Source organism: Thalia democratica, chromosome 3, assembly GCF_965202585.1.
Source record: "Thalia democratica chromosome 3, ktThaDemo2.hap1.1, whole genome shotgun sequence".
Taxonomy (NCBI): Eukaryota; Metazoa; Chordata; class Thaliacea; order Salpida; family Salpidae; genus Thalia; species Thalia democratica.
The window spans coordinates 75,809,437-75,827,959 of NC_139167.1; the positions used below are offsets into that span (position 1 = coordinate 75,809,437).

The 18,523-nt window shown below is 24.9% G+C and overlaps 1 protein-coding gene across 1 annotated transcript; it reads left to right on the forward strand.

Moving 5' to 3' along the window:
- The first annotated feature begins 259 nt into the window (after positions 1 to 259).
- Positions 260 to 11,827, forward strand: LOC145831294 (eukaryotic translation initiation factor 2 subunit 2-like). Its single transcript, XM_082938490.1, has 9 exons — positions 260 to 333; positions 3,267 to 3,338; positions 3,978 to 3,991; positions 5,981 to 6,068; positions 6,834 to 6,880; positions 7,182 to 7,330; positions 9,300 to 9,356; positions 9,751 to 9,836; positions 11,156 to 11,827. The coding sequence occupies exons 1-9, from the start codon at positions 297 to 299 to the stop codon at positions 11,329 to 11,331; spliced, it is 726 nt and encodes a 241-aa protein (XP_082794616.1). The 5' UTR covers positions 260 to 296; the 3' UTR covers positions 11,332 to 11,827.
- The last annotated feature ends 6,696 nt before the right edge of the window (positions 11,828 to 18,523 follow it).

Consider the following 18,523-nt stretch of genomic DNA (forward strand, 5'->3'; position numbering starts at 1 on the left):
CAAGATTTACTGTTAATTTTTGTAAGAAATATGTTTAATCCTATTCGCACTTTAGATCATAAAAAAACTTTTAACATAGAAAAAAACAAAATTATTATACAAAAACATGTTCAAACTTTTCAAAAACTTATCAAAAAAGTTTCTAAAAATTTATGTAATACTACTTAATTTTTTTTCAGTATGCATGGTAACTTAGTAAATGAATTACCTTTACATCAAATTAAATTAATCAAAAAATATAACATTTTATAGTTATAAATAGTTTGTTTAAACAAGTTCTAACAAAGAAAATCAAAATGGCCGATGAAGAAAACATTGCTCCAGAAGTACCAGGTAATTAAAATAAACAGTTTTTTTTTTGTTTTTCATCATTAAATTTTTATTTATTATTTTTTTTAAAGTTTGCTTTTACAGAACTATTTAAATAAAACAAGGAACACTTCTTAAAAATTTGAGGTGTTTATCTCAAAAAACATGGGAGAAGATATATCTTTAGTGATTTCTATTTGTTAGCCATTTTTTGTGCCTCTCATAAGGAACCTATTGTACTCTCTGACTTTAACTGGGTATATCTCAAAAAATAGTTTGAATATTAAAATCTGTAAAAAGCAACTTGTAGCTTAACTAAAACTCTACAAAATAAGATCATATCGTAAAAAAAGTTTTTTAACTTCCCTATGGTCTTATTTAATTAAATGTTTATTTCTAAAAAGTTAGAAAACTTAAAGTAATGATTTATAAATAATAATTTTTCTAAATATCCTTTTTGATTACAAAACATGTTAACCAATTTTAAATTAAATCTTCAATTTTTAGTTAAATTCAAACAAATTTTTATTGCTAATTATTTTATATTGAATGTAAAAAACTTTTTTAATGGTATGGTCAACCACACAAGTAGCAATTTTTTTTACTAATTTGTTTACATATTTTCTTCTTTTATCTGTAGTAAAGTGTTTATATTAAAATAAAATTTTTGTTTGTAGCTTATAGTTGGTTAAATGTTCAAATTTTTGTTTTTTAGCACAACAAGTTTAACTGACAATAAAAAAGTATGTTTTATAGTAATACAATATTTTTTAAAGTTTATATTTGTTTTATATGTTGAGATTTTTAGGAAAATAATAAAGAGATCTCAATTACTAGAGCAGAAGTAATTTAATTATTTTTTCAAGACTTTATTATGCAAATGTATTTTTTTATTAAACAAAAAATATTTGGCAATAAACATTTAACATATTTGTTTATTAAACTTAAAATTAAATTCCTAAACTTATTGTAGTTAATAGCATAGGGGGTTAAACAGTTTATTCACAATTTGTTCTTATTTTGTTCAGTTTTAACTAAGCTACAAGTTGCTTTTTACAGATGTTTAAGATTAAAAATAATTTTTGAGGTACAGGGTTGCCACTCGGTCAGGAAAAGTCAGGAAATCAGGAAAAGGCAGGAAAAATTTAAAAAAAGACAAAAGTCAGGAAAAGTCAGGAAAAAATGGGGGTTTTGAAAAAAAGTCAGGAAAAGTTAGGAAATTTTATAAAATTTCAAAAAATTCAGATTTTGTCAGTTTAAATTTACAAAATTCCTTGTTTTCAAAAGTCTTCAAATAGTAAAAATTAATTATAAGTCCTTTAAAGTCAGAAAAATATTCCAAAATTTTCCTAGAAATTTACAAAAATATTTAATTTTGTTTACAATGCCTTCATCTGGTATAAATTAGTAAAATATCCTTAATAAAATTGCAAAATTTTTCTATTAACATGTTGAACAAGTAACTTACTTAAACAAGCTGATTTTGTAAGCTTTTTAGTATTGATGATCTGTAGCAAGGACACTTCCATAGTGAAACTGTGATATATACAGAAAAGTTTATCTAGCATAGTTTTAGAATCGAAGTGTTTTTTGTTCAAGCAAATAATTGAGTTCTTTAAAACTAAGCAGTTAGTTTAGTATTTTATGTAACAAGTTGATGTGTATACTTTACCTCTTAATAAATTATTAAAGTTGTTTAAATTTATAAAATAAGTTATTAGAGAGGTATATGCCAAAATTAAGTTTACTTATTAATTGTATTTTTTGTAGAGTAACTTAAATTACTCTACAAAGTAAATAAGAGTATATTTATTTGTTACAAATTGCTACAAACTAAATAAGAGTATATTTATTTGTTACAAATTTTATACTAAATGATAAGAGGAAATATTTTATACAACAGATATATAGTATACTTTGTTATGTCTTTTTTTTGCAGTTACTTAAGTATATTCTTTTTTAATTGATTTTAAATTTATGGATTTTTTATTAAATAATTTGGGTAGTATTTTATTAAACTAAATGAACAATTTATATAAGTTAAGCATGTTTTAGGTAAATAAATAATGTCGTTTCGTTTATATAGATACATTTATGCTAGGAAATTCTAAAAAATTGTGTTCTTTATTGTTTTAAGGTTTCAACTGTAAAAATTTGTTATTGTTTTAGGATTTTAGTTGTGAAAGTTAGTTATTAATTCAAGGTTTTAATTGTAAAATTTCCTTATATGTCGTTTGTTTATCTAGATACATTTATGCTAGGAAATGCTTAAAAATTGTGTCTTTTTTCAGACAGGCTGTGTTTATAAGGTAATCATACAAGTATTTTGCTGATAGAGCTGTTTATTACAAACACCAATCATACACAGATGGTTCAAGTGATGTACTGGAAGTTTGATGATAGAATTCAGCAAAAAACTGTTGTTTTTAACCTGTATTAAAATTAGATTGAAAGCTTTATATAGTTTCAAGTGTTAGATTATGTATTATAGAATAAGTTTAATTTAAGAGTTTGATTTAAAAAAGTCAGGAAAATTTTGGTAAAAAGTCAGGAAAAGTCAGGAAATTTTTCTCAGCTTGATCAGTGGCAACCATGGAGGTATATCTGGTCAAAGTTGAACACTACAATAGATTACTTATGGGAGTCTCCAACTTTGACTTGCTATATCCCAACAATTATTTTTGATTTTAAAAATCTGTAAAAAGATACTTGTAGATTAATTAAAACTCTTAAAAACAAGATTATATAAAAATAAAAAGTGATATACCCCCCATACTCTTAACTGATTAGTTGTTATAATTGGAAGTTCTTTAAATAATTGTACTTACAAAAATTTATGTACTATTTTACACTACCATGAACTAAAGATGCTTGTTTTACTGAATGATATTTTATTTTCAAAATTTTTAATTAGTTTAATATGGTTTTATAAGGTACTTGAATGTATTTTTTAACAGAAGGTGAAGTAGCATTAGACTTGGGTCTTAAAAAGAAGAAAAAGAAAAAGAAGCCAAAACTGGATCTCGACAGTAAGTTTGTTTTATTTTCATAAAACTACTATCAATTTATATTGGTTGTTAATAGAAATGTACACAGAGATGCAGTAGAAATTATTAAAAGACAAATAGTACTGTATTAATTTGATACAGACTTAAAAAGTTTTATACGTCTAAATTTAACTTTTTATATGAACATAAAGTTTAAGAAATAAAGACGATAGATTTATAAAGTGTTTGTTATCTTGCTTCCATTTGGAATAACTACTGCTTCTTTAACTAGTGTAACTCTTTTTTTCTGTAATACCTTTTGAAATTAAGTTATTTTATTGTATTTTGTTTAACTTTTTAAATGATACACTGCATTTGGTAAAAAAAGTCAAGTACATGCAAAAATGCATTATATGTAATTATAAAAGAAATTAAGTTGATATAAACTAAAAAGTTTTTATTAGTAATACTTTACTTATCAGTTAATATGGTTACTAATATCAAAAAGAAAAACATTCTTAAGTAGTTTCAAAAGTATTTCAAAAAATAAAATCCAGATTTTCAAAAACTTAATTCACACTTCTTAAATTAGTGTAAAAGTAATTTAATTAATGTAAAATAAATTCATATTTATATTTGTTTAAAATTAATTAAATATTCATGTATATTTACTTTTTGCAGATGAAGTAGGAAATGTAAGTTGATTGTTTTTATTTTTTCAAAGGTAGTTGTTAAAAATGAGTAAATGTATATTATAAGGCTACTAAATATTAATTTTGGAACAAATGACAACTATGATAATACTTATTTCTGAAAAAATATTAAATAAGTAATCTTTTACCAGAGAATGGTCTCTAAAATAAATAACTAAATACTGTTAATTTTTTCTCCCGCAATAAATTTAGGTTTTTAAAAGCTGTTATATTTATTTTTTATTTTCTTTTCATTGTACACTTTTATATTTTTATAAATGATTAAATTAAATTTTATTGACCAGTTAAAAGTGTTTTAAAGTTCGTTTGTATTTAAAAAAAGTTACAAACAATTTTTTTTCTACATGCTAAATCATAATACAAATGTTTTAGTTTTATCATTTTTAGTTTGTTAATTTTCATCAGTAAATAAATAAAATGAAACTAATTTATTAAGTTCAGTGTAAAATATTAATACTTTTAAATGATTACTTTAAGTTTTAATACTAAGATGTAATTTAATCTAGTTAAAACACATACATGTTTTGTTCATTTCTTATAAATTAACCTGTAAGTGTATACTGAGTATGAAAAATGGGTATTTTTTTTATTTTTTAATTAAAAAATATAGTTTTGTCTCAAGACTTCCATAAATTTTTTTTAAATCTGTGTTTGTTAAAATGCTTTTCTTTATTACTTACAACGTTTACATATCATGGATTTTTTACTGGTGTACTCTTAACGATTTTTAACAATTAAACTTAATTACTATTGTTTACAAAAATTATAACCCCGTGTTTGTTGACACTAAAAAAGTTATTTATTGATATACTTAAACTTTCATCTTTAGTTTATGAACTTTATGTTGTATAATATGTTAAAAACTGTTTGTGACCTAAAAGTTCTCATTAACCAAGAAACCTGGAGTTTTACAATTTGGCAAAAAAAGACCTGGAATTAAAAAAAAAAATTAACATGAAAAATAAAGAAATTTTGATTTGACAGGAATATCTATCATATGCTACAATTTTTTTTTGTATAATTTAGAATTTTGATCATTAGCAAAAACTTTTAAAGTACAGGGTTGCCATTTTACCTGGAAACCTGGAAAAACTTTGAAAAACCTGGAATTAGATAATTTAGGCAAAAATAACCTGGAAAAACCTGGAATTTGAGAAAACTTGAAAAAAACCTGGAAAAACCTGGAATATTGATCAAAAAACCTGGAAAAACCTGGAACTTTTAATAATTTTAACATTTGCAGTAGTAAAATTTCGATTTGACACAAAAAATCTATCATATAAATAAGATTTTTTTGTCATTATCAAAAATTTTTTTTATTTAAAAATACATTTAAAGTAACTTTAAAGTACCTTTTCAATGTTTTTATACTATTTAACACTATTTCTAATATAGAAATTTACTTTAAACTAAAAATAGACCCAAAAGTGTGTACTTTTAAAAACCTGGAAGAAATTTGGAAAGCCTGAAAAAATTTTTGAAAAAACGAGTGGCAACCCTGAAAGTAGTATAACAGTACCTTTTCAATATTTTTATGCAATTTAAGGCAGTTTTTTCCTTAAATTTATACTAAAATTAGACAGGAAAGCTTTTACTTTCAAAACCTAGAATTTTTTTTCAAAAATAAATAAAGAAATATAAATTACTTAGTTAAGTTTGCATCAGTGTCTGTTAGTAATTGATATTGTCCAACTGAAAAAAAATGTGGTGCATTGGAATATAAAGAATTTTTTTTTGTTGAATTATATTAATAAGTCTGAAATTTAAAAATGAATTCAATTTGAAAATTTATATAGTTTTTTTCAAAGAATGTAAAAACTTTGACTTATTTAGTAAACGATTTAGTAAAACATATATGAAACCACTTGATAATACATAGCTATATATCTAATATAAAATTCTTTATGAATAAGTTGTTTTTTCTGTACTACTAAACATTAATTATGTTTTAATTAACTTGGTTGTATATAGCAAGATGTGGATCTTGATTTGGGTACGAAAAAGAAGAAGAAAAAATCAAAGAAGCCAAAAGAAGTTGACTTGCCCGAAGTTGATCAAGGTAATTTAAAAATTAAGAGTAAAAAAAAAGAAGTAAAAATTAAGTTAAAAAAAATTGTGATTGTCTTGTTATGAGTAATAACACTTTATTTTTTATGATATAGGTAATCATTTTTTCAAGTATTATATTTCAAACAAAACCTAATATAAAAATTTTAAAGAATTATATTATTAGTCTAAAATGATAATTTAAAGTGTATTTTATCATTATTTTAAATCATTTAAAATAATTTTAATGATTTTTTCAAAGTTTTGTTTTAACTTTATGGACCAAAATTAACTTCATGAATATAAAGTAAATAAAGTTTCAACGAGCTAAATTAATAAAAAATTAAAAAGTATTACACCATTACGTATATAAAATAAGATTAAGTTGAATTAAGATAAATATTTGTGTAAAAAGCATGTCAGGACATTGATAATAATCGAACTAAATATTATATTTATTCATTAAGTCCTTATATCAACGTAAGTAATCTAATGATTTTAAAAGATTTTATAAGAAGTTAAATATTTTTATATAAATTATTAACAAAGTAGTTACTTTTATATAATTATAAAAGCTTTTTTCTCAATAAATATGGTTTACTGTGAATAATATTTATAAACAATTATTTAAAACTTGCAAATCTAAATTCATTGTGAAATTTTTTTTTTACCTTTTGGCAAACATAATAGTAAATTATGTAAAAATACATAAACAAATGTAATACAAAATAAAGTTAAACTATGTATAACATTTTTGTAAAATATAGTATTTGATTAGATGAAATGGAAAGCAAGAATGACGAACCGGATTATACTTATGATCAGGTATTTATTTATTTTACAATATTTTTATTAGTTTTTATTATACAGTCTAGTTATCATTGTACTAATAATATCACTGCCTATAGTTATGATCGGATATTTATAAATTTCACAATATTTTTTGAAAAGCTACTGATCACAAGCTACTAAAGAATAAATGATTTGTATTTATTGTTAACATTCCCTTAACAGTTAGTATTACTTAAAATACAAATTAATTGCTTCCTCCAATGGTCGCACTTCAACGACTTAAAAATAACTCTGATAAAAAACGCGCGAAAGTAAAATAAAATTCCCCAAACAGCTACTGACGCGCGTGTTCGGCATCATGAGGAGGGCCAACCCGGAGATGGTCAGCGGTGAGAAGAAGAAGTTTGTCATTTCGCCACCCCAATGCGCCAGAGTGGGCACTAAGAAGACGTCGTTCGTCAACTTCTCAACTATCGTCGCTCAGTTAGTTGTGTTGTATTTGTAGAATAATTGTAATTTTTGTGCTAAATATATCAAACAATAATATATATATTATATTATATTTAAAAGTATTTCTGTATTTTAATGTTTTCTAAATTGTTGTCTTTAAATTGGTTGTTTGTACTTATGAAAAAACAACTAAATTGTTGTACTATTTTATTTTCAACTATATATTAAGAAAAATAATGAAAAACAAAACTTTAATTTTACTATAATTTTTAGTTAATTTTCAACCATTTTTGTACGTAGTGTGCAGTCGTATGTTTTCTAAATGTAAATAAAATAATGAAGCTTTGTTATACTATACATATTTTTAAATATTATCAGGGTAAATGAGATATTTATATATAGCCTGAATTGTTATACTTTATACATATATATATATAACTGCTATATATATATTATATATATAACTGCTTGTGTTTAAAACTATGAAAATTTCCACTATCTTTCCTCAGTTTGATTTTGTAAAACTAAAATATATTAATGTGTTACTAATAAACAGTTTTGTACTTTTTTTCTTTTCAATATAATTAGTACTGTTTGTTTTAGTATGAACATCTTTTAAGATTTGGTTTATTGAAAATACTTAGTCTGGAATTCTACTTTATAATAAAAGTTTAAGTAAACTAAAATTACATTATTTCTTTATTTCGACTGCTGTAGATTTTTACATAATGTAACAGTACTCTGAAATAGGTACTTATTAATAACATACTCAGCTACCATAAAATTTTGCTCTCAAAATATAAAAAAAGGGTTAGTCATAAAATGTACAAAAATATTTTTTTATATTTTTTTCTAATGTTATAAATATTTCAAGAGTGTTACTTAATGTTTCCAATTTAATAATCATTTTTTACAATCTAAACTTTGCAAAACTTGCAAGTACTCAAGTTAAACAAAGTTTTAACATACTCAACATTAAATTATTTAAAATTTCTTTCTAAACTCTGTTTTAAATTGAGCAACTATAAATATTATGTTAAACAACAGTACAGTACACTACCGCTTAAGTACGCAAATTAAACCCGACCAAAAAGTGCGTACTTAGCACGGGTAGTGCGTACTTTTTGAAAACATAGTATAATATAAACTTTAGTTGTTTGTTTTCTTTCTTACAACTAGCCACCAAATAATTAAGCTAAATAAACAAGTCTTTTTATTTTAAATAACATTTAATACATAATTCTAATCTGCAAAACTTTTTATTAGATTTCAAAATGATTTATTTTGTCTATAAAAAGTTTCTACATAATTAATACATACTATCAATATAGAAAGTCAATGTCAGTCAATGGTATAAAAAAGAATATTAAGCTATATTTTGTTTTGTTAGAGGTAAAGTACCAAACTACATTGTGTTTACCAAACATTTTGAAAACATTAATGTGGGTACATTTAAATTAAGTTATGACTTAACTATGTTGTATTTGTAGGTTTTTTTAGCTTTGTCATCTAGATTTATTTATTCAATAGCATTACAGCTCAAATATCATTATTCTTTTCACTTTTCTGCAACCATAACATAAGTATTTAGTTTATTAACTTTTAATAACAGGACTGTCACAATTTCCGGCTACTCAGTATTACTCACCCTAGTTTAAAATTTGTGAAAGTCTTAGGCTAACTCAGCAGGTTGGCCATTTTACCTTTCTTGATAAGTGCGTACTTAAGGCGTGATGCATACCAAAAAAAGTGCGTACTTAAGCGGTAGTCTACTGTATATTATTTTTAGAGAAATTTATCAATATTAGTGTGAACGATTATAAGTTGACATGTTCTAAACATGTGTAGGATAAATTGATTTAAATTGAGTCGTTTATAAATTTCAGATTATACATTAAACTAATGATTGGTTAGTGTTGATTTATATAAAGTAATTATTGTTTTACCTAATTTAATATTAAATAAAGTTTAATATTTTAATTTAAAAAACAAAAAAAAACAGACTCAATCGCCAGCCGAAGCATGTCATTCAATTTATTTTTGCTGAGTTGGGTACAAGGTGAGAAAAAAATTAAATTGTAGTAATAAGTTGTATTTTGTTATGTATGGAAAGTTGTCTTATTCATAAAAGTAATTTTGACTCACTAGTAGTATAAAACACATTTTTTTAAAGTAAAAAAAGAAACAAATTTTATAGTTATATTTTGCTATGTATGAAAAATTATCTTAGTTATAAAAGTAATTTTAACTGGTAGTATAACACACATTGTTGTGGTATAAGCTTGTTATTTAAATATTAAGATAATATTTTTTTATGGAGTAAAGTTTTTTTTTATTTCTAAAGACTATCAAAACTTTCATATTTTATATTGTAGCAAGTGCATTAGTTTTTCATTAAAAAATAACAAACAAAAATATTTTTTTTTAAATTAAAATAACAACACTAACAACAGTGGCAGTCTTGACGGTACTAACCAGCTTATTATCAAGGGAAGATTCCAGCAGAAACAATTAGAAACCGTCCTCAGAAGATACATAAGTTTGTTTTCGTTAATTGTTTCTTTATCTTACTTCCTTATAATATTTATAAGAATGTTCAATTATGTATACAATTTTATCTTTAAAAGATATATAAGTTTGTTAAAAAGTTTTGATAATATATGAAAATTAAGTTTTAAAAATTTATAGACCAGTTAAATGTTGTCAATTTTATATAGAAGTTATTTAAGTTATAGAGAAATTGTAAGTATATTAGTTTTAGGAAAATAATATTTTTAAAAACACTTTCAATGGTATGTTAAACTTTGTTTAGGTCATGTAAAAATAATTTTTAGATGAATAATTTTGTTGAGTGATACAATTTTATTTGCCATTTTACTGATAAAATCTTGATAGATGAATAAGTATTCTACAACAATGTAACTCTAGTAACTTTAATGATTGAATCAAGTAGTATATAAATTTGATTGTTATTATTAATCGTATTTTTATGTTAGCCAAAGTAGAGTTCTACAGTACAATTTCTACTGTCTACACTTTAGCATCTATAAAGGATTAAAAAATAATGAAAACCATCAACTCAATAAACTTTATAGATTATTTCAGATTAATCTTTTAACTGTAGCTCAGCTTAGTTAACTGTTTTGTAGAAAGGCTGATTATGTTACAATTTTTAGCTGAATTAATATAATTATTTTTGTGTTAATAGTAATTTGAAATAGTTCTGTGTTAGTTAATAAGTTTAAAAGGCTTTTGTTTTATCTATACAGTTTTACATACATTGAGTTATAAAAATTTGAAAATAATCTATACGAGTGCATCTGAACAGAGAGTTAAAAAATGATTAAAACTTTTTTCTAATGTATATTCTTTTATATCAGAATGTTATAGTATATAACATGTATTTATTTATATGAGTTATTAATCTTCAAATCAGGGTCTAGCATTTGTTATCATTGAAGAGAATTAATTTTACGTCTTCTGTCAACAAATGCACTTTTTTCTCAGTTTTTTTTTTAAATATGGAACTTGAAAAGTATTCTGAAGGAATACTTGAGTATAATTAGAATTTTATTTCCCAAAATTCATAAATTTAATTATACTGCTCTTCTAAAAATTTAAAGAGTAAATGAAAGGTCTTATCATTATCAAACTAGTATCTGACATTTATTATTTCAGAGAGTAAGTAAAGCATGTGTTATCATTTGTAATTGATGAATTTAAAAATAAAATTTAATTATTACCTCAGGGGAATATGTAACTTACAATTTTCAATGATATTCAACTAAATGCGTTTCACTACCAACAGGCAATACTGCAAGTCATAATGTTATTTTCATTATTTTAATTTCACAACAGGGGAATATGTGACTTGCCACACGTGCAAGGCGACCGACACGACGCTTGAGAAACGCGAGAGGTTGTACTTCCTCAAGTGTAACGTCTGCCAATCTTCATGCTCCGTGGCTTCAATTAAGACCGGTTTCCAAGCCGTAACCGGAAAGAGGGCCCGCGTTCGCGCTAAGATGACCTAGGAGAAATATGTTTTGTTTTTACCAGTTAATGTTAAAGTTTGTAAAAGTAAATTGAAACACCCTAAAACAAAACTCAAGTTTCTACACGTAACTTTTGTTGATGTCTAGTATAATTTTGAGTTTTATTTTTATTTCCTTCTTTATTAAGCAACCAATCTCCTTTGCACTTCTTTTCTTGTATACAGAATTCAAACTATATGAAAATTTAAATGTTAGCAGTGATTTTGTCAGTTCACAATGTTTTTGTTTGTTAAATGTCATAAAAAACCTGAAACAAAACTCCTTGCATATTTGTACACACCCATTTCATGAATCTATTGTAAAAACCTAACTGTTAAAACTAATGTTTAGTATTTTAACACATATTTATATAACTTTTTAGATTGTATGCCTCTGTTGAAATGCTAATCTTTAGTTAAGGGCATAGGGGGGGTAGACACCCTTTTTTGGTTTTTGATCTTATTTTATATAGTTTTTATTAAGTTGCAAGATGATTTTTACAGATTTTAAAAATTCAAAATGATTTTTGAGATATAGTCGGTCAAAGTTGGAGGCAACAATAGGTTTCTTATGGGAGGCGCAAACTAAAACGGCAAAAATAGACTATTTTACTAAAAATCTATCTTCTCCTACGTTTTTTGAGATAACTACCTCAAACTTTTAGGAAACGTTCCTTGATATATTTAGAAAATTCTGTCGGAAGGAATTTTTTAAAAATTGAAAAATAAAAATTTTATAAAATAAATAAACAAAAAAAAACAGTTTTTTTTTAGTTTTTTTATTATATTATTTTTATTTTTTAATTTTTTAAATATTGCAAGGAACATTTCCTGAAAAATTTAGGTAGTTATCTCAAAAAATGTAGGAGGAGATAGATTTTTAGTGATTTCTAGTTATTTGCCGTTTTAGTTTGCGCCTTCCATAAGGGTCCTATTGTAGCCTCCGACTTTGACCGGCTATATCTAAAAAAATATTTTGAATTTTTAAAATCTGTAAAAAGCATCTTGTAGCTTAGTAAAAACTATATAAAATAAGATCAAAAACCAAAAAAGGGTGTTTACCCTCCTATGCCCTTAAATCCCTCCTTTTATATATATATATATATTAAAAGTTTTGCAAATTATTTTCCTAGGTGTATTTCTTATAAAGGCAGTAATTTATTGGAAACCTTTTTAAAGTTAAAGCTTTAATGAAATCATTGGTTCCAGTAAAAATATACAAGTGTGTTTTAGCTATTAAAACAAGGGCTTTCTATTATAAGTTTTAAAATGTGGTATAAGTTTATTTTAGTAAATGTTTTTGAATTTTGTCATATTTAAGGTTTGTTTATAGGGAAAAGGTGTTTAGAAATTATCTCTATTTATTTACATATGTAAATATTCTATAAATAATTCAAGTTTTATGTTTCAAAATAAAAGTTAATAACTGACTTTGTTTGTTGTTTATGTTAAGTAATTCAATATTCATTTAAAATTAACGACTGATTTAGTGCCCTAAAAAAAGTTATAAAACCAAGTAATAAAAATTACGTTTCCTCTTTAATGCTAGATAATAACACAAAATTTAGTTTTTGTGTTATTGAAAACTATAATTTTTTTAAATATTAATTTGACCAATGTAAAATGAATATAAAATGTAGAATTTATCACGTCTATTTTAAGTGTTTTTGTGTAAATATATCTAATAAAAGGAAGGAATAAAACTTTGATAAATGTTTTAAGATAAAGTTTTCTGAATTACGCTACGACTGAAAGTTTAGTTTTTTAATTTTTTAAGACTTAAAATATAACATAACTTAGATGAAGTTAGTTACCTTTCTTCATTGTTGAACATTAGTATGAAAAATAATTTTTATTCATTCTAAAAGTTAAAATTGTACAATTAAAATTTCTATCAGTTTCAAAGCGTATGGAATTAACAACCTGATCTCTAGTTATTATGTTGATTACATTATATGAGTGATTATCAAGTGCAAACATGTGAGTTATTAAAAATTTCTTATTAGTACAAGTTTCTCTATTCATAATGATTGATAAAGTAAGTAAGTTAGTACCTGCGTAGATACTGACTACTAGAATCTTAATTTTTATTCAAAACTTGTCGAAAAATCTGGCTACGACTGTAAAAAAAAAGAATTACACATTCTTTATCGTAATTTCTCAACAAACTTAATATATAGCATAAAATTGAAGAAAGTTCTTTTTATATGCTTCATAAAATATGTTATTTAAAAAAAGAGCAAATGTTTTGACCTAATTTTTAGAAAGTGCTTTAATTTTTTGAAAGTCTATCAAGTAACATAATTAATTTACTATTAAATTTACAAAATTTATATTTTAAATTAATACTTATACCAGGTTTTCTTATAGTGTACTCTCAAGGGACATTAACTAGTGAATATGTTAATAATTAGCAAAGAGTCTACATTAAATTATGCCGGGTGATTAAATAATAAGTTCTGCTAAGTAGGCGATCATAATAATGTCAAAATTAGTTTAATAAAATATCCTAAAATTATTTAATAATATGTTATGTATAAACGATGGAATATAAATTTTAATTTTCAATTATACTAGAAACCATAGCTTTATGATTCATGCAAAACAATTATAAGGAATGTATACCATGAAAATGAACATAAAATATTACTCAATGTGTAAAAAAAGATCCTAACCCACGAAGCATTTATATTCGGACTTTGACGATACTTACTTATGAAGTGAATTGTAAACAGATTCATTCTGATTGTAAAATCTCGACAGTTCGAAATAATACCTTCTGTTTGGTTCCATCCAAATGGCATTGTTTTGCCGAACTTTTATTTGTTCCAAGGCCTTTTGCTTTTAATAGTATGAACCATATGATTGATTTTTTTTCACAACGAAGGAAACCTATTACCTGGTAAAAGAGAGAACTTCTTGAGTTGAAGCTACTTTTTATTTTTAACAATTCTTCAACATTTTAAATTTCCGGGGGCCCACCTGTAACTGGGTAATCGATTTGAACTACGTCCTTAAATGAGTCCATCAAACTTTTTTTGTTATATAAACATCGAAAACTTGTGATGTTGCGAGCAACCCACATAGGTCGGTAGACGACTTCCTTCTCATTGTTGCCATCAGACACGTCAAAGTAGCACCTTCTGTGATGTGTTGTCAGCCGCGTTCTGACGAATTTTGATCTGAAGAATGTTGTGTCCTGCTATCAAAATTTCGCTCTCTATTTGATTTATGGTTTTGTTAAATTTTATTCTTCCTCTAATTCTTGGTCGCCATTATAGCGCACGGAAAAAATAAGGAGTCCCCTAAACGGGTCTGTTCCTTTTTTAAACTTTTCAATTCCTCAGAAACTCCTTCTTGTTTAACAAGGCCAACAGCAAGGTACTTGACGCGGTACTAAAAATGTAGATTTTGAACGAAGTTTAGAGGTTGGGTTCAAAACGAACATTATTATTTCCTCCGGCATAATTAAAACCTAAATGAAGTTAGCAAATCTTAGTTTTGGCAATGAAACTTAAGATCATCAATGTCTTAAGTTAGTTAATTTATTTATCTACTGTTAACAACTATACACACGTTTTGCTTAACAACTTTTTAATGTACTTTTATTATCTTTGACACGTCTACTCAGGGTTTTTTGAAGTAATACACTAAACAATTTACTGAACGAAAGATTTCAGCTTTAAGTACTAAGGTTTTAAAAAGTATATAGTTTTTAAAGTAGTGGTTTGTCACTTAAATAACAATCCCAAGCTGCTTGCAAATAAAAACAACATTTTAAATAACAGCTACAATTGAAAATAAAATGAAATATTGTATGTACTACACATAATATATATTGCAACTTTATACGAAGGTATTAAATAAATATACACTTCTAACTGTTCAGTAGTTTCGTATCTTCTCCGTACAACACCTTTCACACAGTTTTAATAAAAAATCATGAGGAAAACGTCAGAACTTGTCATGAAAACTCCATACCCAAACCCGTGGTGAAAATGTCGCAAGACCCTTCAGATATAAAGAAGCGTCTGTATTTCACAGCAGATAAAAAAGTTCTGATTAATACGCCTGCTTACAGACCGTCTGCTGAAACAAATAACCAACAGCAATTGCTTTGTGTTAAAGAACAGCTGATAGTGAAAACGTATTCATCTAATAGTGTAGGTTACAATCCTGATAAAACTTATGTATTGTTAATATATTAGGAGATGTTAAGTATAAACAATTTTTTAAATATAAATTGTTGCTAAATGTGTTTTATTGGGAGTTGACAAACTTATATAAAAAGTAAATTTTTTTTGAAATAATAAAATTTTAGTTTTAAAGACAAATTGCGGGCTTTAAATTTTGTATTACAGCTTCCATTAAATTTTAACTGTTACTGTTTGACAAACCTTAAGTACTATAAAAGTAAGGTACGACTAGATAATTGAGTAATAAAATTTTAACAGAAGCCTTTCTCGGAAAACACAATTTTAATGAAAAACTACAAGGACCGCTTTAAAACTTGTCAGAAAAGGTCCAATTCCAAACCCGTATCTCATAAGGTGTCATATTCAAAAACTATCAGTAAAATAGGATGTTTGAGTCATTCAATTTAAAGACAATTTTCAAAAGAAGAAAAGAAAAGCGTTGGACATCCTCAATGAATTCCAACCTGCCAAAAAAAGAGCCTTAAGAGACAAATCTGATTCAGAGAGGCGCTCGTGTACTACAAAAGATAAGAAGGTACCAACTAACACGCCTGCCTACAGACCGTCGAGTGACCACCAGAAACTTCAATGTGATAAGGAACAGCTGATGAAAAGAAAGAATGATTAGGAGCTTCAAGTGTTTGAATCAACATTTTATACAATGATGTGTGTATTAGAAATGGGTGTGTTTTGTTAAGTTTAAAAGCAATCATTATTGCTTTCTATAAGTGAAGGTTGTTAACTTCTTCAGTGTTTATAAATGTGTTGTTTTTTCATATTCGTTGCAACCTAACTAAGCATTTTACGTGACCAGAGATTTCATTGTTTTTTTATAATGTATTATAACTTTACTGTAAAATAATTTATTTTCTGAGTAATTCACTGTTACGTTGTGATTTATCATTCAAATTAATAAAATTCGAAAAGTTTAAAAGTAGTTAATCTTTTTTTTAAACAAAGTTTCATAGCATAACTACCTTATTTCTGTGTACCTCTTCTACAAGCACAACTTTCGAATTGCTCCTATTACATATTTTTTAAATTTATCTTTCTGACTCCAGGATTAATATTTTGTACAAGTAGTCAAAGTTGAGTTGATAACAAAAGACTTTAAGCAATTAGTTCAAATACTTTATAACTTTTTGTGGTTTTTCAACAAATATGTGACCTGAGTCTTTATGTTAAGACTTTTCAATAAATTTAGAAATATATTTTCTATCACTTTATTTATAAAAAACTAAATGATAAAAAGCTTATTATGTTTCTCTCACGTTCTAAGAAATACGGATAGAATACTTTTTTTAATCACATGTTAAAAAATTAAAGAAACGATTGTTTGGATCATGTATATAAATTAGTTTAAGATATTAAAATAAATAAGACCAAAGTTTTTTTAATGATAATTAATAAACAAACAAACTGACTATTGTCTTTGTTGTTAAAATAGATACTTAAATTTAAATATTCTGATATCCGATTACTATTTATATATGATAGCCTCATAAATTATAGTAATTTAAATGTTATGAATTTTACTAGCTTTTTGCAAACTCATAGTTTTATGCGGTAATTTCAGTTGGTGTTTAATATCTTAGATTGACTGATGATTGAATTTTAAGTTTACGTTTAATTTCTATATCAAGTCCACTTGATAGATTTTAAAAATAGAAAGTTAGCTCCATTTATCAATAGTTTGGTAATAGTATTTTGTTTTATTTTTATAAAAAATATAGATTATTATCACTTCAAATTTTATATTTCAACCAAACTTTTTTTTTCAACGGTAAATAAATTATCACAGAAGATTTATTTTGTAATACAGAAGTCTATAAAAAACAAAAAAAAAACCTAATTCACAAAATTAAAATTGTTTATTTTGTAAACTGGTCCGGAATTATAATAAGCATTTTTAATCAAAGTATTGATGTTTTCTGTAAAAATTCAATACTTATTAAACCGATTTAGAACTTTTTAGAAATTAATTTTGTTTTTTTGGACAAAAGCTATCAAAACAAACTTAGTTTTTTTTTCTTTTTTATGAATAAAATTTAGAACTTTTATTTTTATATTTGTTTGACTAATAGCGCACTTTCTGGTTATAAACTTTGGCATGTGTAAATAAACTTTCTTTCGTTTTCAGGATTATGAAACGGGCAATATACAAACATTAGAACTTAAAACTGCTCAAAAGTGTTGAATAAAAATAAACTAAGTGAAGAGTTCGTTTGCACTATATATGTACTACACAGATACAACTTGGTACATAAGTTATCTGGCTTTATGTGATTGATAATAGTCGTAAAGAAAAACTGTAACACGCTAGCACGTTTCGTAATTGTTACCTGCAAATTAACTAAGACAAAAGCAAGTTGTTGTATTTACGAAATTGTAGAAACGTTACGACTCAAAAACGTGAAAATTTAAACATGTTGTAATAACTGAAGGATAATTTAGTTTTACATTAAGCTGTTATTTATACACAAACGTTTTGGGTGGTATAATAGCATGTTTGATTGTTATGTTTTTTCATGAATTATATAGATATTAAGAAACAACTGTCATATTCAAGTTAAATACTAATCATGATACAAACTCCTAAATTTAAGTTTTCAAGTATCGTCCTTTTTGTACTCTAAACAGTTTCTTTTTGTTTGTTTTTAACTGTGTGATTAAGATTTTTGAAAAAAAAAAAACAATACATAACAATTTGATAGTAAATATTAACTAGACCAACTAAAAATATCATTATAAGTGCTAAATGTTTTTTAAGTTTTACAATTTTTTTATTTATAAAAGTACATATCTTGCAGTTTAAGTTAATTTAAAGCTAAGCATTAACATTTCTTTGAATCATTGAACGATATCTCTGTTTTTCGAAAACTGCTTCTAATTTATCAATAAGTTTGAGGATTTGAAGTGATAAATTTGCTGTTGCTCAAGAAAATAAACACTTCGTAAACTTTTGAACCCTCATTTAAATTTTGACTTATTACAACC